General features: G+C 37.3%; 1 protein-coding gene and 1 pseudogene across 3 annotated transcripts in view; one reads left to right on the top strand and one right to left on the bottom strand.

Moving 5' to 3' along the window:
- The window catches only part of LOC143681191 (synaptosomal-associated protein 23-like), a 39,949-nt gene extending 27,366 nt beyond the window's left edge, over positions 1-12,583 (top strand). Inside the window, exons 3-5 of one of the 2 annotated variants that reach the window (XM_077158006.1) lie at positions 8,055-8,213; positions 9,167-9,311; positions 10,589-12,583. In XM_077158006.1, the coding sequence (XP_077014121.1) occupies positions 8,055-8,213; positions 9,167-9,311; positions 10,589-10,654 (370 nt within the window). In that variant the 3' untranslated portion in view covers positions 10,655-12,583. The remainder of the gene's footprint in view (positions 1-8,054; positions 8,214-9,166; positions 9,312-10,588) is intronic. The other variant, XM_077158007.1, reaches the window with a different exon arrangement.
- Positions 12,584-17,506: 4,923 nt separating this feature from the next.
- LOC143681192 (leucine-rich repeat-containing protein 57-like) lies at positions 17,507-22,574 on the bottom strand (annotated as a pseudogene). Its single transcript, XR_013174453.1, has 7 exons — positions 22,467-22,574; positions 22,280-22,388; positions 22,046-22,184; positions 21,210-21,477; positions 19,396-19,406; positions 18,827-19,001; positions 17,507-18,398 (listed from the first exon to the last, which is right to left on the bottom strand). The product of XR_013174453.1 is annotated as a leucine-rich repeat-containing protein 57-like (transcript).
- Positions 22,575-23,218: the final 644 nt, after the last annotated feature.

Raw genomic sequence — 23,218 nt, 5'->3', positions numbered from 1 at the left:
TAGAGGAAGGTCAACAGCATAAATTTGTGGCAGTGTAACTGGTTTCTTCCCCATAGAGACCTGGCCTCCCCTTCATTCAAGGAGCTCAGGGTCTGTAAACTGTTTCAAATCTGGAAATTGATTAAGGGGCCGTGACTCTGTGTTTTTGTAATTCAGGTTAGACTTCTGTTCCCTTGACCTAGAACTCTTTTGTTTATACAGCTGCAACAAGAATTTAGTAGACTGCCCTTCTATTGTATTTCTAGGCACCCCATGATTTACTAGCCAATGCCACAAATCTCTGCGTGTCAATAATTTTGATGTCTCCTTTGAGTTTGTTGTCTATTATAATACCCGCGTCTACCCTGTCTTCGGTGATTAAGTGCTGCCACCTGGCTTCTGCCAACTCGGGATCCTGTCATCCCCATTGTGTTTAAGGTTTCCAGCTCAGTGACAGCAGTTCCTACAGTAATATCTGACCTACAGAGAAGTGCAACCACAGAGCTCTTGAGGGATGATGGTGCTAGTCTCACAAACTTATTTCTCACTGTTCTGGTAAAAGGTGCATCCTCTGGACATTCCTGGGGTATAAGAGCAGGCTTTGCATGATAAATCCACTCTAACATCCCAATCTCTCTAAGCCTCTGGATCCCCTCATCTACATTATACCAGGACAGTTCTGGCATTTCAACCTCAGGTAATGTTGGCCACCTTTTGATCCATGTTTCAACCAACCACCCAAACAAGCTGTTAACACCTTTTCTAACTGCTCTAGCTATAACATTGAATGTAGAATCTCTGCTTAGTGGGCCCATATCAATAAATTCAGCCTGATCCAGCCTTATATTCCTCCCACCATTATCCGACACTCTTAAAATCCATTGCCACACATATTCCCCTGATTTCTGTCTATATAAATTGGAAAACTCACACAGTTCTTTTGGGGTATAACGTACCTCCTCATGTGTGATAATTTGTACCTCACCTTTAGGGGCCTGTTGGGACTTTAGTCTAGTTATAGGTGTAGAAGAAATGAGGTCATCTGATTGGGCAAGTGCTGTCCTGTCTGTTGCAATGAGGACATTTCATAGGATTAGGTCATGATCACGTCAGCTACATCCACAGCTGATTCCATTTGTGATCAGCCAAAGGGGAGTGTCTTCTGCAATTAGTGATGCTAAATCCAATCATGGGAAGCCTTTTAAGGAGGACTCAGAGGAGACAGGTTGCATTCCTGCTTTGGCTGGTGAGCCTCTCCTGTGGAGTTCATCCAGGCCTTCCATTGGAGTCATCAGCTTTGCAGCCTGCCCTGTGGATTTTGGACTCTGCATTCCTACGGTCACGTGAGACACTTTCATAAATTTTATATTTGCAAGTGTTCCCTGTTGATTCTGTTTCTCTAGAGAACCCTAACTAATATATCTTGGTACCAGGAGTGGGGTGCTGCTGCAGTTTGCAAATACCAGATATGTTGGAACAGTTTTTGGATGGCTAAAGGGAAGACTTTGGAGGCACCGTGGAGAGAATGATGGAGAAGTCCTGGAGGGCTTGCAGAGACTGTTGGTGTAGATGAAACCACCGCCAATCTTGACAAAGGAGGACACAAAAGGGAGAGATTGGAGTTTGCAGAGTGAGTACCATGGAAGTTCGGGTCTGAAGCCAAGAAACCTCGGCAAGGAGAGTGGACCCACCCATATACATGGAGAGGGTGAGTTTACCCTGAAGGGCGAGGATGAGTCCCCCTCTCATTGCAGTGGAAGAGTTGTGCAGCCTTGGGCCTTGGAAAAGGCATAGCACGCTCCTTGGGGGACTGGGGGAACCTGGCTGCCACCATGTGGAGGTGTTGAGCGTGTTCCCCAGAAATGGCAGAGAGCCCAGGGGTGGCCCTGATGCCTGGAGAGAGTGGAGCCCAGAGGTGGTCTCCTTGATGTTCCCCAAGGTTGATTTGGAAAGAGGCCGGCCACTGCATAGGCCCTTGGAAGGGGTGGGACTGCCACTTTCTACAGCTGAAGGATGAATGACTTTCAGACTGTGAAATCCCACGGCGCTTGCCCTGCAGGTTTTACATCTGTGTTTCTTCCAATTTCTCCCTATGGGAATGAAAATTTGTATCCTTTGACTATCCTCCTTTGCACATTGGCACCGGACTTATTTTGAGATTCACAGGTCCACAGCTAGAAGAGAATATTTTGCACCTGTTTAAGGTGATGTGAGTAGCTGCCAAGTTGACAAGGGGTGGACATGTGGTAGTTAGATTCAGTTGTCAACTTGGCCAGGTGAAAGCACCTAGTTCTGTTGCTGTGGACATGAGCCAATGGTAGGTGAATCTCATCTGTTGCTAATTACATCCACAGTCGGCTAGGAGGCATGTCTGCTGCAATGAGTGACGTTTAACTTAATTGGCTTGTGCTTAAATGAGAGAACGCAATGCAGCACAGTCTAAGCAGCTTGGCATTCCTCATCTCAGCACTTGCAGCTCAGCCCAGGCAGGCCCTTGGCGATGGAGAAAGAAATCACCCCGGGGAAAGTTGTTGGAACCCAGGGGCCTGGAGAGAAGACCAGCAGAGACCATCTTGTGCCTTCCACGTAAGAAAGAACCTCAGTGGAAAGTTAGCTGCCTTTCCTCTGAAGAACCAACAAAATAAATCCCCTTTTATTAAAAGCCAATCCGTCTCTGGTATGTTGCATTCCGGCAGCTAGCAAACTAGAACAGTAGGTGATAGACGACTTTCAATGCCAAACTAAGGAGTTGATGGATTGGAGTGGAGTATATAATTGCACAACAGGAGCTAATTAAGAACCTTTTGTAATCTACATTGTGAGGTAGGATTTTATCAGTGAGAGTGGAGAAAAAAGAGTAAGTCAAAGAGAATTCATGTAAAATCAACTGACTGAATATCAGACACAAAGAAGGAAGAATCAACAAATACTGAAGATGTTGCATTCTCTAATACTAGAAGATGAAGGGTATCCCAGTAACAAAAATAGTAGGGTTGAAAAGGAAGGGGAAGGTAAGATTTGAAGAGCGAAAATAATTGGATTGGTAAAGAGGGTTACTTTAAATATAGCATATTATGTAGTATATTCTACAAACTATTTGTGAATAGTGTGTGAGATTATGCTTGACACAAATGAATTCATTCTAGTTGGTGACTCCATTGTGACTATTTAAATTCTCTACTTCTCTATGGGTGACCCAGACTTGAAGATGTTGAAAAATATTATATATGTTCATATTACCATGAGGTTTGGACTAAGGCATACAAAGATTTACAGACTGTTAGAGCAGTCCCCTGGTTCCTGTTGACCTATTAATATGTTTGTGGACTATCTGAAAATCCATATTTCAATAACTATAACTTGTCAGTCTGGCTCTAGGAGATTAATTATAGAGGTTATAAATGGTACAGATTACTAGATTCAAATTTTTAGCTATGTTTTGGAAACTTGTTGTACCTTTCTCCTCTGTTCATGTTTCTTAGAAGAGAAAGAGAAAGTAGATGAATTTCCTTGAAATCAGATCTAGGAGAAGAACAAGAAGGAAGATAGAATCAGGGAAGCTGCTATAATAAAACAATTCTCTGATGAGAGTAGAGTAATATCCCTGGTTAAGTTGTCTGATTTTAATTGCCTTCCTCCATCTCACTCTTCTTTATACTGTAAAGACCTTGGTCTCTATAATACATCTTTCCTCAGTTCTTCCTCTTATCAATGCTGCCAGTAGGTTGATCTTTCTAATATCGTCTGCTAATCTGTGTTTCAGTTAGACTGTTCACATAAATAGCCATAACATGAGTTTCTCAATGGCAGACCTAGAGTCAATTCTCTTTGATAAGGCTAATACTAGTAGCAACAATTCAACTCAGTTCAGAAATCTAAAAAGCTCATCTCTGAAATCCAAAGGTTTTGCATTTTTTTACTCCATAATTTGTTACCACAGTACATTAGGCTGCAAATTGTGACTTGAACTGTAGCTATTTATGATCTTTACCACACTTAGTGTGTAAGTATTAAGTTGTTCCACTGAAGTATTTTTTAGTGTTTTTGATGTTTTGTTCCAAGGGTTTTTTTTTTTTTTTTGGATGAGGTTTGCTGGCCTGTATAATAATTTAAGCTCTTATAATCTAAGCACTCTAAATTTAGCCCTCACAATAACCTTAATATATGATATTCTCTTATTATCACCATTTTACATATAGAGAAACGAGACACAGGGAGGCTACATAGCAAGTGAGAAAGCTGAGATTAAAAAACAGGCAGATTGCCTCCAGAGCCCCTGCTTTTAGTAATATACTTCATTAATATGCTACATTGCTGACTTTGGCAAGGAGAGAATGTACCCTTTTGTTATTATATTATTGCTGTTTAGAAAATGTTTTGATTAGATTTGTTCTTTGAGATTTCTTTTGTTCAGTAAAATTAAAGAACCTGGTTAGCAGATCTTTTTTTTAATGAGACATGGAAATAGCTTTACTTAACATAACCCTGTATAGAAGGAAACTTTATTTCTGAAGGACTACTGAAATTTACTAAGAGACTACTGAGATTAAACTTTAAAATTGTAAATAAATGTCATTTTGTTAGCTGCTATTTGAATTCTCAAAGCAAGATAACATATCCTTTAACAAAAAATCCTACATCTTTGACAGTAAAATTTGATAAGCTATAATTTTAATTAATAAGAGTTTTAAATGAGACAGGTTTAAAATGGGAAAGTCTTAAAATTAGTAAACAGCCTGAAGCCTCAGTTTAACCATTCTTAGACAAGGTTTTCCTCTGACTTAACTTGCCTCTCTTCAGACTATGCTTATAACATGTAACACTGCTACATAGTTTGAAGGCAAATTTGTATTTCTGAAACACTAGAGAAGCTCAAAACAGTTACTATGGGGTTTTTATTATTCCAGTCTCATGAGATACTGAAGTATAAAAATTCAGCTCTGAAGGTTTGAAATAAATATAAATTATATTTCAGCCAACATTTGAATGCTCCATCCTACTTACAGGGCATACGAAGATGAATAAGACATAGCTCTGGCCCTGTTGTATTTATCATTGCTTTTTTTTTTTCTTTTTTGCTTCATGATATCTGATTCACAGTAGGGGCTTAGAAGCTTGTTGGGTGGTAGGAGAGTTAGACATGTAAACAGATATTTTTAAAATCATAAGGCAGATAAAATGCATAATAGAAGAAATTAAGAGAAATCTTTAATTACCAAAGTAGAAGTAACTGGCTAGGAAATGAAGAAGCTTTACTACCTCTCCATTAGTATTTACATTCCCTTCATATTAATTTAGAAAGAGTATTATAACACTATCATTCTTAGGAAAAATGAAATGTGCCCTGATTTGAAAACTTGTTGTTTTTTCTCCTTCAATATAGAATCTCAGAAATGTGATTGCTTCTGTGAAACCAGGAAAAAATTTAAATGTATTATGTTTTAAAAACTCTAAAACCTGCTTCTTTCCTGTTTTACTGGCATTTACTATTTTCTGCATTTCATTCTCTCACCTAATCTTTTCCTTTCTAACCTGCTTACTAAAAATGAAGATTTAACATCAGAAGCCGGGCTCAAAGGGGAACATTAAGATGCAGTCTTGTGGCGCAGTTTGGGCTGTTAAGCAGCTATATAAAGGTGATGCTTCAAATGGTATTTCTATGCATGTGCATGAATTTTGTGGATGGTGGAGATTGTCTTAACTGTGCTGTGGTGTGTAATGTAAAGTGAATTTGTTCTTGATGATTGATATATGCCAAAAAATGAACTTAACTAAAGAATCTTAACATATAATATCACCCATTGTCTAATGGCCCTGGTAACTAAGCTTTTACTAAATACCATTTCAGATTTCCAAAATAAAAACATCCCTTCAGTTCCCTAAGAAGTTTTTAGTAGGTTGATCTTCCTAGAGTGTTGCTGTAGTCTAGTCCTGATCAAAAGTAAAGGAAATCTGGCTAACTGAATCTCTCTTCACAGGACTTACTTTCATTTCAGCAAACTGTCTTCTATTAAGTTTCTCTACTCTATTCCAACTCCAGAGTCAGGATTTCCTCGATTAAAATGTTGCTTCTAGTGATTTGAATTCATATAACTTAGTCTACTACCGATCTAGGAATTAAATGCCTGGCATGTCACCTTAAATCCCATTTCAACAAGGTGGAATATAATTCAAAATATTACCCTATCTGATATCTTGTTTTTTTAAATAAGGGTTCCCCTCTCTATGTATGTTACAATTTGTTTCAAAATTCCTACTATGTCATGTGTTACCATTAATTTCATTTCAGATTTACATGGAGCTAGCTAATCTTTGAGGTGTATGTTAGAATTATGAGGCATATAATTGAATATTAGAAAATTGTCTTTGATTTCTACCCTTTGTTTCCTGCCTCACTTTTTCTTCTTTCCTATAGACTGACCTTCCAGAACACCCACACAGGAACACACACATGCACATGTACGCACATTACAATTGGTATTTGTTTTGATTGATATTTTTTCTCTTCGAAGAAAGAATAATAGTTGATACTTGGCTTGCTTCTTATTGTTTTTATTCAATTATTATTAATCTTGACAATCAGAATTGGAAAAAAATTGTTAAAAGTTTTTGTGTTCATATCTTGGTCCTTGTTTTTTTCTACTGTTGTAATAGCAGCTTCATAACAAATTGATTCTGGTATGTTTCAAATTCTTATTCCACACATTTTATTTTTGAATGAGAGACATTTATAGAAAAAAGAGAAGGCAGTGCAATAAAAAGAATATTTGGTTACAGATTATTAGATTTCTCAAGAATGAAAGAGATAAATCAACTTTCTATAAGGAGTTCTTAATCTCATCAAAATCAGAAGGATGATTTCTTCTCAGAAGGGTGGTAAATTTTATTATGCACAAAGTTCTGTCTCAGATCAAAACCGTCTCTTTCTCACTGTAGACTGAAACAGCCTGAGGTTAGATGTGGCTATATTCTTATAGTACAACTGTATCCAACTAGATCTCAAAGTTAGTGAGTGTTAATGGGCCAAGCATACTAGTAAACATACCAGTAGGTGATTACTGCATTAACAAGGCATGAGCTGTTAACTGAAGGATCAGCTTGAAGTTGAAGTCAGTGAATCAGAGCATTTATATGATGTTTTATATTCATTATTGAAAGAACTGTTTTATGCTGTGAGATATTAAATATTGTTATTATGCTAATATACATATAATGAAAAGAATGCTCAGAGTTTGATGTTTACTTAAGGTTCTGCAGCCACTGAGGAATAGGTCTAGGATTGGGATTTAGGTCATTTTATACCAATCATGTGTCCTTTTTTTTTTTAATCTCAGTGTCTCCCTTTGCTTCCTCCAGATTAACAGTTCTTAGCCTATAGAAATACTAAGTTAAACTACTGCCAGAGTAGCCTGAAATATTCTTTCTACAGCTGGCTGGAAGTTTCCAAACTGTCCAGTTTGGAAGTAATTACCCTCGATATCTGGGCCTTTTTTTTTTTTTTTTTTTTGCATGGTCAGGCTCTAAGAATCAAACCCAGGTCTCTGGCATGGTAGGCAAAAATTCTGCCACTGAGCCACCGTTGCACTGCCCCCCTATTTTTTTTTTCTTATTTCACAGTTTTAGTTGATCCTTTGTTTCCCACACTTTAACCCACTCAGTCTTCTTTCTCTTCCTTCCCTTATCAACCACTGAGTTACCTCCAAGGATCCTCTTACAGCATTCCAGAAAACATTTCCTAGAGGATTTTTTGTCTAATGTCCATTAACCTCTTTTCTGGAGAGTATCAGAGGCTAAAAGAACCTGGAGAATCAATAATTGTGGTTTTCTGCTTTACAGCTTGGTGAAGATTTGATAAAACGTGTATTTGAGCCTTTAAAAAAATGTTCAGTGGGTTTATGTAATTTATCTTTCTCCTATATCTTATTGCCATCGGTAATAATATAGAAATCTAGATCTAACTGTATGCAGTTTTTCTGCTAAGGGTACTAGAGTCATCTTCAAGGTATAAGCACTAATAATTACAACTATCCCTTCCTTTTCGCTATTTCCTTACACTCCTGTCTCATCTCATGTAGGACAAAGAACTTTGAGTCAGGTAAGGCCTATAAGGCAACATGGGGCGATAGTGGAGACAACTCATCTAGCAATGTAATATCTAAGCAGCCAGGCCGGGTGACAAATGGCCAACCTCAGCAAGCAGCCACAGGAGCAGCCATGGGTGGATACATTAAACGGTATACTAGCTTTTCCTGATATATATATTTTTCTAAATAAATGCCTCACTCAGAAGGCTGGGTCCACACATGAACTTTTAACTCTTTAAGTAGAAATAACATTTCTTTCATTAAAAAAATATGTTTTAAAATCTGTCTTGTGACAGAATGTTGATAATTGTTGTTACCCGTGGATAATAGGATTAATGTTTCTTTATACATTTATTAGTGCTTTCTAAATTACTAAAGTAAGCATGTTTTACCTTGGTAAACAGTAAAAATATATTTAAAATGTATCATCTAGCGCAGGGATCGGCTCACTTTTTCTATAAAGGACCAGGTGGGAAATATTTCAGACTTTGCACATCATATAATCTGTCCTAACTACTCAACTCTTGTAAGGCAAAAGCAGCCATAGATAAAATGTAAATGATGAGTGTGCTGTGCTCTGATAAAACTTGATTTACAAAAATGGTAGCAGGTCAGATTTGGCCCTCAGGCCTTAGTTTTCCAACCCCCGTTTTTAGAATAGAGGTTCTCAAATATAAGTGTGCATCAAAATCACCTGGAGGGCTTATTTTTAAAAAACACAAATTGCTGCACTCCACCTCCAGCTACTGATTCAGTAATCTGGAGTAAAGCATGAGAATTAGCATATCTGACAAGTTCCCAGGTGATTCTTGGAACCACACTTTTAAAACCACTGTTCTAAAATGGTTTTTTAACCTCCTTTTTACCTATCTTTAAGACATTGTGTTCTCCTTGGTAAATTTTTCCATTTTTACTATAGAATGTTCCCAACAATAGTAACCTACATTCCATTGGTCTTAACACTTAACATAAAATATAATTGATGTTGAAAAGTGCTGAGAGCATTTGAAAATCTGGTTACTTACTTTTGTAAAAACTAAATCCAGACTTAGTCCTTTTATAACTCATCAAAAAGTACTGAATTAACTATCTTTTTTTAATAGTGTAACTAATGATGCCAGGGAAGATGAAATGGAGGAGAACCTGACTCAGGTGGGCAGTATCCTGGGAAATCTAAAAGCTATGGCCTTGGATATGGGCAATGAAATTGAGGCTCAAAATCAACAAATACATCGGATCACAGAAAAGGTAAAAGCTTCTTATTGCCTTGCCACAAGGGAATAAGATATCCAATATAAAGTTTTAGTAATGGGCATCTGTGCTAGATACTTTGGGGTGAAACAATAGAAAGATAAAATTCTGTCCTCAAAGGTTTGGTGAGGTGGCAAATCTAACATTGAAAACAATAATCAAGGCCTTCCATCTCTTGCTCAGTTGGTTCATTTTAAAACCACAACTGTGGAATAAAGTAATTTTGCTTAAACCTTCACACATAAAGCTTAGAATCTACTCTGACCTTGGAGTGCACTATCTCTTATTTTCCCAGAACACAGCAAGTTAGCTTTTTGATTTTTATTTTGTTAATACCAAATTAGGGGCAGGCCACAGTGGCTCAGCAAGGCAGAGTTCTCGCTTGCCATGCCAGAGACCCGGGTTCTATTCCCGGTGCCTGCCCATGCAGAAAAAAAAAAAATTAGGTTTCAGAATCCTCATTTCATGAAAGTTAATATGTAAAAATCAGTTATGCAGTTATACAGAGTGGTTCTTATGGTGTCGACATACAAAATAGAGTCCTGAGTAAGGGAAAAGTATAATACCTATTTTTTTTTATTTCACATAATAAAAAAGAGACTTAAAATGAAATTGTTTTTAGTATTTGGGTATGTCACTTCTGAAAGGTATTCTTTATTGCTATTTCATTAAAATCTCAGTGTACTTTAAAGGAGGGGGTGAGTTTTTGAGTTTTGTTCTCTGTTGAATCACTTTCAATAAATTTCATTGAGCAAACTGTGGTTCATAAGCTGTTTTCAATGCTGTAACCTGGGTCTAGGCTACTTACGGCCCATCATTTTAATTCAGATATTGGTATAAGTGTTACCACATTTGTTCCAGAGATCTCTGGGAAAGTTAGATCTTGTATAGTTCCAGATAACATTCTATGATTTAGTTTTAGAGGACTTCCACAAGGTCCAGATCTGTAGCAGAGAAAAACATTATTATATTTCATTGGGTCTGAAATGCCATAGATAATAAGAAGCATCCCAATTTTGGAGATGTTAATCTATGAAAAAATATGTTTTAGGATTGGTGAAATACTGTCAAGTTCCTCTGTTGTGCCTTTCTCATATTTATACACCAACGCTTTTCAAAATGAATTTCATATTGCCACATTTTGCCCAAGATGAGTTTTGTAATGTAACTTTTGAATTTTCTCAGTGTGTCATTACTCCAAGGGTATAAAATATATCTTTTATCACAGTGACTAACCTTGTGAATTAATGCTGATGTCTTTTCCTTTTTTTCAGGCTGACACCAACAAAGATCGTATTGATGTTGCCAATGCCAGAGCAAAGAAACTCATTGACAGCTAAAGCTACTGCTGTTCTTCTTTATCATTTATTCATTTCCCTAGCTCCTCCTTCAAAGTTACTACCTTTTTAGAGTTTGAGATTTTTGTCCCACACTCTTATAATCAGGAGATAATGTGGAAGAAGGGCCAAAACAGCCCCCCTACTTTTTTAGTTTCTCTTTTTCTCTTGAGTAGACTGTACTGCTTCCTTCTGGTATGTTCTTTCTCAGTTCAACTTCTTAGATTGATTTTCATACATACCCATAGTGTTGTTTTCCATTCTAATTTACTTTAGAAGGCTGTCTTGCTTTCAGGATTTGGAAGAATTGCCAAAAGCAGTCATTAAGTAGGAAGTTAGTTTTTTTGGTGGGGGCTGGGGGGCATTGGAGACAGAGGCAGGCAGAGCTAAGGGGCTGTTACCTCAATAAAAACCTGCAGGCCTGGAAGCAAAAGTTGCAGAGTCACAGGAAATGTTTAAGTGCATTTAATTTTTAATTTAAGTTGCAGTTATTCCCAATTTAGGCTCATGTTTGGTTTTGGAAATTTTATATGCATTATTTTTGTTGTACATCACAATTTTGCAATGTCTGCTCCAAAATGAGGAAAAGAATGAGTTTTCTTGAAGTGAGCTTAATTTCTGAACTCTTAAGTGATTAATGTATATACCCAGATTCTTTGATCCCATTTCATATTGTATACAGAAACACTTTGTATAAATGAATGGCTTTTTATTTTCACATTATTAGTAGTATCATGTTCCCATTACAAGTCTACAACCTCATAAATTTGTCATTAGTCTTGAAGAAAAACATGTAAATATATAGGTGTAACATGAGAGATTCTTTCTTGAGTAGATCTTAAAAATTTTTGGAGAAGTTTGACAAATTTTATCAAGTGAATTCAGATTTACCTCAGTGTTTCTAAATAAAGAATTATGTTTAGATAGGAAAAAAGAAACTTAATTTTATCTCAGGTAGAAAAATAGATTGCTTTAAACTTTACATATCTTTAGGTTTGTTTTTTTAAAGCTAGACTTTATTGTTTAACTAAAAGTGATTTGAAAAAGAATGCCTTTGGTTTAATTATTGATGATTGCACTGTCATTCTCTTAGCTTTATATATAGAATTATGTCCCAATCACATTTATTTAGATCCTGAACAATGTTATGGGAATCTGATCAGTATTTGTCGCCTTAATTTAGAAATCAACATCTGCACATTTCATAGCTATTTGTGTGAACTGGTTTGACCAATAACCATTGCTTGATCCTTACAATTAAATTTTGTAATTAACCAATGAAATTATTCTTTGAAATAATTAACATATTCCTGTGACTATTATTTTGGGGGCAACAATTTTATCAGCCCTTGTTTAACAACTTGAATAATGCCTGGCAAATTGAATAAAGTGAAAGTCTGTAAGTCAAGAAGCATTCCAGTAGAAAGAGCTACATTTAACACATTTCCAATTTTTATTGAAATTGACAGATTTTCTTTTTGATTTCTCATGAGGCTTGTTAAAACCATAAGTAGTCCTTTATTCACTTGGTCTTAAATACCCTAGAGACTGAAAGGAACATGTTTATAAGTGAGAATTATAACCCTCTTCCTGGAGGAGAAATAGTTAACATGGGAACTTTCAAAGACTGAAGAGGAAAGTACTTTTTAAAGTGAGACTCAGGTTCTCTGTGATAGAAATGCTCCATGCCAGAACAAGTAGTTTCATCCTTAGGATTAAAAGGCTAACTTAATTTTTTTCTTTTGCTTATGTGTGTCTAATTTTCTTAACCTATTACAAGTATTTTCTGAGTATCCTATCTGGAATAGTAGGCACACATTCAAAGACTTGGTCAGGTTCTGAAATTCAAATTCTTTCAGGGGTCAGGCAGGTGATGGTAAATGTGTAAAGTAAGAAGGTGTATAACAATGGGAATTATGCTATACCAAATCCCTTTTCTGAAACATTAAAAAAAATTTTTAATACTTACCTGGCTGAAGGAAATATTCCTGAGGATATCAGTATTCTGCCCCCACAATTAATTTATTGGTTAGAAGCTTTAAAGTACCCAGTCATCTAGATATACTTCAGCTCTACCACTTGCTGGTTAATAGTAAACCCATTTCTGTGCCCCACTTTCTTGTCTGTAAAGTAGAGATTAATAATCTCTGCCTCATAGAGATTTTGCAAATACTCAATATGGGAACACATATTAAAGCAATTAAAACACAGCCTGGCAAACATAAGAGCTTAATGAATAATAGCTACTGTTCTCTCTAGAATGAAGACTTTTTTTTTAAACTTTTTTTATTAATTAAAAAAAATTAACAAACAAAACATTTAGATATCATTCCATAGAATGAAGACTTTTTGGTTCAAGGTTCCCTCTGTGATTTTGATGGAAGATAACACAGCCTCTCTTCCCAAAGAAATTAGGCCTGCAAACGTGAATCATGCACAAATGACAATCATGTAAACCCAGCCATGGATACCAAAGTTACAAACTTTTCCAAAGTTTCTGCTACTGGGAAAGAAGAGGGGTAAGGATATTAAAAAGGCCCTTATAAAAAGTGGGTGTATTAGGCCAATAGTGCCCTAGGAATAGAAGCTGTTGATTTAAAACCTTTCTGATTTCTTCTATGACATTATCTGGAAGCTTGTTTGCAATACTTTTAAATGATCGTAACTCAGGTAGTTAAGAATACAAGCTCTGGAGTCAGACCATCTGGGTTCAGATTTTTGTTCAGTCATTTACTAGCTGAGCATAATACTGACTTTTCTGAGCTAGTTTCTTTGTTTCTCCAATGGTGGGGGGTCTAGTGGGGGTGAAATACCTACTTAACAGAGTGGTTGGATTATATAACAAAGTACACTTAAATTGGTATTTAGGACTTAGTAATGATCATTAAGTGAAATATTAACTTTTATTGTTATTGTTATTTTGAAATAGCTAGTTGGTATAAAGTATCTTAAAGTCTAATTCATTCTTTTTGGCTTAATATTTAGAACATCTTCCTTTCTGCCAAGTGTTACAATCATCAGAATCGCAGGATAAGATCTAATTGTGAATGAAGAAGTATAAAGGCCAGAGAAATTATAGTAATTAAAAGCTAGGAATCTATTCTCCTAGTTATAACTTACATTGGATCATTCCAGAACATTGCTGGTGTTGATTACTTTTTCTGAGACATGTTCCAGGGCTGTTTAAATGTTCTGTTTAGGGTGTATATAGGAGTGGATCCAGACAGCTTGAGTATGTGACTAAAAGATATACAAAGATATCCTTGTGTATCTTTGCTGATAACCTACCTCCTTTCTTTAAAGAAAGTAATCATTCAGCTTAATCCTCCTAATTTTTTTGTATTGTGAAAAATAACATATACACAAAAAAAGCAATGAATTTCCAAGTATATTTTAACAAGTAATTATACAACAGATTTTAAAGTTTGGTATGGGTTATGGTTCCACGAGTTTTCATTTTTTTCTTTTAGCTGCTCCAAGATACTGGAGACCAAAAGAAATATCAATATATTAACTCAGCAGTCACATTCATTTGTTAAATCCTATCTTCTCTACTATATTCTTTTTGTGTGTGAAAAATAACATATATACAAAAAAGCAATAAATTTCAAAGTACATTGTAGCAATTAGTTGTAGAACAGATTTCAGAGTTGGGTACGGGTTACAGTTCCAAAATTTTAGGTTTTTATTTGTAGCTGCCCCAAGGTTCTGGAGACTAAAAGAAATATCAATAAAATAACTGATTTAGGACTCATACTCATTTGTTAAACCTGAACAACTCTCTGTATAATTCTATCATCACCTTTTTTAAAAATTTTTTTATTGATACAACAATGTACAAGCACATATATTCTTAACATACAAACATTCCATACATGGTGTACAATCAGTGGCTTACAATATCATCATATAGCTGTGTATTCATCACCATCCACCATCACCTTTGATCTTTCTCTCATTCTTTAGGGGGATTTGGGCTCTGCCCATTCTAAATTTTTCTCATTGGAAGGGGCTGTCAATAATATGGAATAGGGGGATGAAAGTAGTTGATATTCTGGAAAAGCTGGCTCCTCTGTATTTCATGGCTTATCTGGTCTAGGGACCCATCTGAAGGTTGTAGGTTTCTGGAAAGTTACCCTATTACATGGAACCTTTGTAGAATCTTATATAATGTCCTAGGTATTCTTTAGGATTGGCAGGAATGGTTTTGGTTGGTGTTTGGCAAGTTATACAGTAACAATATCTAACTGAAGCTTGTGTAAGAGTGACCTCCAGTGTAGCCTCTCAACTCGATTTGAACTCTCAGCCAGTGATTCCTTATTGGTTACACTTCTTTTCCCCCTTTTGGTCAGGATGGCATTGTTGATCCCATGGTGTCAGGGCCAGGCTCATCCCTGGGAGTCATCTCCCAGGCTGCCAGAGACTTTCATCCCTGGATATCATGTCCCACATATGGGGGGAGTGCAGTGGTTTCACTTGCAGAGCTGGGCTTAGAGAATGAGGCCACATCTGAGCAACAAAAGAGGTCCTCTGGAGGTGACTCTTAGGCATACCTATAGGTAGGCTAAGCTTCTTTACTCTATATATAAGCTTTACAATTAATCCTCTAATTTTAATATCCTTGTTAATGGTATAGAAAAATTACAAATCAAGTCAGTCATTCCAGGTTTGGCTCTAATTAATAGATGTTTACAAATAAATGGTTATTGCAAGCTGTCATTCATAGCTGTTTGGAGCCACTCAGAAACCTATGATTAAGAAATTATACAGTATTCCCCTCCCCTACTGTATTTTTTTTTTAACAGTGATCCCCTTTCAGGGTCCAGTCTTATAATAATAATCTTTATTCCTATATTGGTCCTATTTTTTTTCACATTTTAATTTATCCTTTGTTTTTATACTCAAACTCTAGATCTTTCCATGTCACACGTGGATTATGAATCTCCCCTTAAACTCCTGCTTCCTAGCCATTCTATGTTCAATTGCAATTGGTTTCTTTAAATTGTTTTCTTTAGGTCATTCTTTACTAAAATTTTAGGTTGCCCCAATTACATTACTAATTAGATTCGTATTTCTGAGATTATCAGGTTACTTTACTTCTGGTCATTTGTTTATCATTCTTTTTTATGTAGTGTGTACCCTAAACCTTCTGTTTATTTCTGTACAACTTGCTAAATTTACTTTCATGTCTCATAGATATAAAAAATGGTACCATTTATTTACTGCCTGCTCTGTGCTAGGCACTCTGCTTAGTGCTTTTATGAACCTTGTCACCACATCCTTATAACATACCTGAGAGGTATAAGAGGTATCCCCCATATTATAGCTGAGAGAAAATAATATAAATTAATAAAGCTATTAAATTTATAGTTGATAAAACTTTGAATACAAACCTAGATCTTTGACCCCAGGAGCCATGATCTTACTCAGTGTACTAAACTGACTTCTAAATCAAACTCTGAAGAATTTAGGAAACTTAGGGCTTGTGGCCAAAGTAGAATCTAGGTCTCTAAATGATGATGATAATTATGAAGATGATGGTGATGTTAGCTCATATTTAGGTCTAAATATTTGTGCATTATAACTTTAGGCTTATTATTTTACATAGCCTCTGCCCTTAAGGGCTCTGTCTAGCAAAACACAGATAAAGAATGTGAAAACTGCTACAGTAACAGTTGGGGGAAGCAATTAATTTGGCTTAGACATAGGGACATGGATGCAGAGGAGGAGCATGTTAGTGAGAGAGAACATTCCTAAGTGAACAAGGTAAAAGTAGTTAAAGGAGAGAGACAATTGAGTGAAAAAAGTATACCTGGAAATAAGGCTGGGTCCAAGTTTGACAGGTAATAGTCACTGATTATCATAGGGGTCGGGGTAGATTTTTAAAATTTCAGTGAATAAATGTCTGAGGACATTTAAAGTGTTAAGTGTGTAAGTTCTGGTTTATTATGCAAAGTACTGATGAAATATTTAGAGCAATTTTAATTGTTCAGTGGACTGATGAGATTAATAAATTAAGCATTAAAGTTTATAGTAAACAAAACTACTCAACTGATACCAATAAACTAGCATCCTTTTTTTTTTTTTTTTAAAGGAAAGACAGAGAGAAGGAAGGAAGGATAGAAGGAAGGAAGGAAGGAAGAAAGGGAAACATTTTTAAACATTTTCTTGTTTTATTGTATTCTGTTTCTCCGTTTTTGTTACATGGGCTGGGGCCGGGAATCGAACCGAGGTCCTCCGGCATAGCAGGCAAGCACTTTGCCCGCTGAGCCACCGCGGCCCGCCCAAACTAGCATCCTTTATCCCTCCCTAGTCTGAGAATCAGAAATAATATATAGGAAAAAAATGCCTATATATTTTTTATATACATTATGATATATATATGTATTATATATATAAAATATAAAAATATTAAAAAACATATTTTTACTCTACATTATGGTTAGAGAGACCTCCTCACATAGATTAAATAAAAGGCTCTAGTGCTTATTCAACCTAATGGTTCAACCAGGTTTGTAAAATGAGAATTACAGTTAATTATGGCTCCATGGCTAGAATAAAACTTCAGGAAATAACAAAACTGATAGCTTTCAAAACGGTTGTCAGTGATGATCTGATGATCTGAAATCATCTATCATTGTACCTTCAAATTCTCTTAATAAGCATGGTTCATGTACTGCAGAATGTTTATCATCGGTCACATGAAAGCTTTTCACCATACAACTTGATCAAAGAGCATGAAATTTTCTTCCTTATCAGTTTATTTTCAAACTTAAAAGATCAAAGAACTACTTACAGGATAAAGTTCTCCTGTCTTCTTCCTTTTAAATGATTAACCTCATTTCCAGCCAAAAGTTCATTAAAAATTCTTTATTTAGTATATTCTCTTAGCCAGAGAAAAAGCTTGATAAACATAAGTTGTTTTAAAATATTGTAGCAATGGTTTCTTGGTAGATAATCTAATCAGTAGCATTATAAATATAAAATGGGAAAAGGGTTACCAGAAATAAGACATTATTTGTAACAAAGCTTCAGGAAAATCTTGATTATTAAAATTCCTTTTATCTTACAAGTGTTGCATATACAGTTTTACTCTTCAGAGACTTCTACCAGTAAGCTCCTGCAATAATTGCTACTGCAGCCCTAGTGTTGTTTTGGTGCTTCTCTCACAAAGCACAGTTTTAATCAAGACACAGTCATATACATCCAATTGAATTGATGGACTGGAATAAAATAAATCCTTAGATTAACCATAGCAGCCTCTCACAAAGTTTGAATTTCATAAAAAATAAAAATATGAAGTATAAACACAGAGGTGGAATGGCAGTTGACTTTATGGATGTACACACATTGAAACTAAACAAATTGAAAGCTGTAGTGGAACTATTTTTAACAGGCAACAATCCCTCACAATATAAAGAACAACTAACTGGTTTCTTAAAGCCAAACTAATGATGGTTTTAAAGATCAACATTGTCCAGTGCTCTCTCCATGGCTCAAAATGGAGGACTCTTCCTATACCTTTTCTTTTAGCTTATTTGAGGTGAGCCCTGAAAAGGAAAAAGATCATTGAGTGAAATATCTCCTGGAGTATAGCCTCCTTATTTCCAATATCCTTGACAATGACAGGAACCTTTGATTTCACCACATTCCAACAGAGGATCCAAGTTGGTGTCTTATAAGGCTCCCATACTCCTGGAGAACATCATGCAAACTTCTTCTTGGTGGCTGTAAACCTCTCCATGTACTAAAATCATGAAAGAAGAACACATATATATGGTATTTTGGCATTGGCAAAAATAAGTCAAATAGTTGTTACTTAGTTGTTATATGATTTTTTTTTCATTGTGGTTTTTATTGGATATAGCCATTTCCTACAAAATCCTATTCTTGGTTTCCTATTTCTTACAGAAACTTAAAATTGAAAATATATGGTTTTTGTTTGCTTTTTTTTAATAGGAAACCTATAAAAAGACAAAGATGCTTTACAATAAGCCCTCAAGGAAAAAAGTCATCTTGTTCAGTACCCTCACATTCAGCTGATTCTTAGAACCAACTTCCAAAATAGGAAAGTACAAATCCAGTTGACTTTAGCCATGAACATTCATGTGGATTATTTCACCATTCTTTTCTCTGGGGCAGTGATTGGAAATACTGACATGCACTAATACATACCTTATCATAGCCTTCCAGTTCTCGAAGGTTCTTTATCTCAAAAAGATTGCCTTCCATAGCAAGCAGACAGATCTGGGAATCACTGAGGATACTCCGTGGAAACATACTGAGCTCAAGACAGTTTTCTTCCAGGCGAAGAACTTTTAGGTGAGGACAACAAGATATCTTCACTGATCTGAGATATCTGTTGAACGAAGAAAGAATAGAAAAAAATATAAACACAATAAAGGCTACTTTTTACTGAATTTTAAAAGCACAACAACCCTTACTTGACTCACTATTTGTCCTAGTTCTCATTTTCTTTTACCGCCTCCATTTTCTCACTACCCACTCACTCCAGAAGTCTCTGGTTATCAGACTTCTGTCACTACTCCTCCACTAAAACTACTTTTTTGAAGGTCACCAAAGCTTTGGAACAAAGTTTTCTAAGAATAAAAACAAGTTTGTTTTTTTTTAATTACCTGTAATCCCAGTACCTAAAAATAACTACCATAAACATTTTAACACATTTACTGCCAATCATTTATGTGTAAATACACGCTGACTGGCCACTTTACTGCTAATTCTGCATTTGACTGTACTATCCCTTCCTTGAAACTTCCTATTCTTGTGCCTAAGTACTTGGCTTTTTTCCTACCTTTCGAATTATTCATGTTTGCTTTTTTTTGGCTTCCTTTCTTGCTCCTATGGGCATTTTTCAAGCAGCAGTCCCTCATACTTCATATCTGATCTTTGCAAGCTTTCTCAAAGAAAAGCTCATTTTTTAAAAGCTGTCACTTCTGTTATGATCACAAAATCTGTATCTACATGTCTGCTCACTGCTATTTCACTCCTGTCTCCCATCTTTCAGTAAAACATTTCTTTTTGATAACTCACCACAATCAATGTGTCCATTCTCAACAGCACAGCCGTTCTTTTAGGCTCTCAAGCTCAATATCAAGCAGTCTTCTTTGACTCATTAACCTTTTTTGCCCTCTAAATGCTGCAAATCACTCTTCTATTGACTATTTAGCATCATCTCAGTCTAGGGTCAGTGGTTTTCAAAGTGTTGTCCCATGCCAGTACCTGGGAAATTGTTACAAAGGCAAATTCCCAGATCCAAAGCCATACCTACTGAATCAGAAATTATGAAGGTGGGGGCCTAGCAATCTGTTTTAACAAGTCCTTCTGGTTATTCTAAAGTCAGAACTATTGACTAAAGGCATCAACAGAGCCAAATGTGGAAATGCTCAATAATTACGCATTAACTGACTGGCATTTTTCCCTGCAAAAAGCTGAAGAACATACAATAATGTTCACTTTGATTTAGAAAAAAGGTGGATCTCCTCAAAGACTGAATTTCATCATAATATAAGGTCACTTGTTTTCAGGAATGAAAGTTGGCATGCTTCCCTTTTCTCAAACTAGAATCATATAAAGACTAACATTTCATGGAAACTAACATTACTTACAGAAAAATCTGTACATGCATTTTATAGAAACATTACTTAGAAAAATCTGTACATGGCACGGTTTGGGCATGCAAAAATGCCTAATACACTGCTTTAGAGTTTATAACATGCCTCCATCTAAAGTAGACGTGAACATAAAACTGAAAAGCTATAATCGCCATTTTCTAAAGTTTCCCATAATGTACTCACAGTCATCTCATTCAATCTAGAAGTGTTGTCCAATAAAACTTTTTGCAATGACACAAATGTTCTGTATCTGTGCTCTACAACACAGTAGCCACTAGCCACATGTGACAGAGCCCTTGAAATACATGGCTAGTGCAATCAAGGAACTGAATTTTTTTATTTTATTTAATTTTAATTACATTCAATTTCAATAGCTCACATGTAGCTAGTGGCTACTATATTGGACTGTACAGATCTAGAAATAAAACTCTAGAAAAATAAAAGGCCACTAAGTCTCGCTGTGCTTCATGTTTTATCATTCATACTTTATTCCTAGACCAAGATTTTTAACAAAAGCAGGATACTCACTTGATAAAGAGAGCAAAGAAAATAACTGAATTACCTCTGATGTCTGTGAATGTAAGTCTCTTTCCATTCTTTATCTTCCTGACATAAACTCCTTGCTAAATTACTAGGGGCATATTTGAGGAAGATCTAAAGAACTCTTCAAGATTTGTGAGATAGTAGCTTTAACTGTTACAGTCATCTCATTTGTTATCCCACCCTCCAAAAAATACCTACAAAACACATACCCAGTGTCCCAACTAACTCCATGGCACTTTGTACTTTGACATTAGTCTAGCCCATAGAGTACTCACTAGCCTTTGACACCTACCTCTCCATGATTACAGTTTAGGGAATGAGGGCTTATTCAGGAAACCATAAACCCACACATATGCTTTATATAAAAATCTTAAGCTCTAGACCTGGTTCTGATTGAGGTTGAGTTCGATGACCTGCAGGTCTCCCACTATGTCAGGTATACTCCAAATCTGGTTCTTGGAGAGATCCACAACATCCAGGTGCCGTAGAATACAAAGTTGGGGTGGTAGTGCCCGGAGCTGGTTCCCAGAGAGGCTCAGGGTCTTCAGGGCAGAGAGTTGCCCAAAGGTAGATGGCAACTCCAGTAGGTGATTGTGTTTAGGCTTAGCATATCTAGTTTTTTCAGATTGCATAATTCATCAGGCAGAGCAGCTGGCAAAGAAAATTTTTAAAACACCTGAATTGGACACAGCTGAAAAGCAACTTGATGAAGTTTCTAAAGACTGTGGTAACCTGATTCATCTCTTGGAAATATATGCAGAATTCCTACATGTTGTGCCATTTATAAGTATTGCATTTTACCAATGTAGTCTTCAGAAGGTGAGCGTGTCATCAAAATGCAGGACAGCATTATGTATATAATGGGCTCCTGTGCAAAGGAGCGGGGGTTGGCACAATTTGACAGCAATTTTGTGGGATTCAGAAGGTCCTCCCCTTCCCATTCCACCCCCCTCCCAAATTAGATGGCTCTGTTGTCATTACATCTCAGAGAAAATTCTTGCCTTTCAAATCCAACTTGACCCAGAACCAATCATTATGCCACCCGAGGAGACTGTGTCTGAAATTACAAGAGGGAGAAAGCTTCAAGGACTTCCACATTCTCCTGTGTCTTGAACTCTCTGAACGGTCTCATAACAACAACAAAATCAGCTTGTAAGAGAAAACCACCCTTCTTAACAGCTGATCACTAGCAAAAGCTTCCCAGGTGCAGAAGCCATACTCAGTTTGTTGTTGTTCAGGGAGAGGCTCTTCAGCAGAGTGAACTTTCCTATCAGCATAGGCGGTAGGCTCTCGATCTTGTTGTTGGACAAGTCGATGGTCCTGAGATTGATCGTCAGCTTCTGCAACTCTGAAGGGAACTGAAGAAGGGTTCCCAATGTGAACCGATTAACTTCATCGCCCCCCAACGTCTCTCACCCTGTAAGTTCCCTGGTCGGATCCCTCACAGTCTCACCTCGGTCAGCCCACGGTCCTTGAGCTGAAAGACACCCGTTTTCTGCGCGGTTTCTACATGAGCGCGAAGGGCACTGTTTCCCATCCTAGCGCCGCGGCGGCTCAGGTCCCTGCGGGAAGGAAGCCCAGCTGTCACCACCTGCTTCAGCATCCGGCCACCCCATCGGCCTCCCGGATGGGTCTCATACCCCAGATGCCACCCCCGCTGATGTCTGGATCTTGGGGCCAGCCCAAAAGTGGCAAGGAAAGGAAGGACAGACAGCCCGGTCACCAGGCCCTGTTGTTTTTGCAGCTCTTCCGAGGCCAGGCGCCGCTGGGAGGCTAAGAGGATCAGGGAGTCCTGGACTCTCCTTACTTCCCTTCAGTTCACAAACAGCTCGGCAGAAGACGCGTACCCGCGCTGGCCAGGGATGCGCTCCCCGAGCTTCCGCCCGGGAGAAAACGCCCTGTGATGTCATCGGGCAGCGCCGCGCATTCGCCTTGCGTATTGCTCGCTCTCGGCGCCACCAAGAGAAATCCGTTGGTGCCATGGCTTCCGCGAACCCTTGGGACCCCGCATCGGCGCCAAACGCTGCCGGACTACTGCTGGGCCGTTTCCTAGCTTCGGGTCTGGTTACTCAGGTGCGTGCGGGCAGCGATGACGTTACCAAGGGGTTGCCCACGGTGGTGATAGAAGACGGCTAGGAAGTTGTGATGCTGTCTGCCGGAGGGGGTGTGAGGGATGCAGGCTGGAGGCGGTATTATAGTTGAGGATTGACCCCTTCCAGGCAACTGCTGTGACCGTGGTGCGACTTTTTTCGAACGCGACTCTCTGGAGTAGATGGTGTTTCGAAGAGCCGGTGTTTCAAATAACCGCAGGCCAGTTATCCCTGCCCAGTTTGTGGGAGATAAAAGAGACAACTATTTCCCCGCCTTTTTTTCACGATACCACATCTAGATT

This window comes from Tamandua tetradactyla, chromosome 4 (assembly GCF_023851605.1).
Source record: "Tamandua tetradactyla isolate mTamTet1 chromosome 4, mTamTet1.pri, whole genome shotgun sequence".
In the NCBI taxonomy this organism is placed as follows: domain Eukaryota; kingdom Metazoa; phylum Chordata; class Mammalia; order Pilosa; family Myrmecophagidae; genus Tamandua; species Tamandua tetradactyla.
Note: the sequence above shows the minus strand (reverse complement) of the source record. Positions and strands in the feature narration are given on the sequence as shown.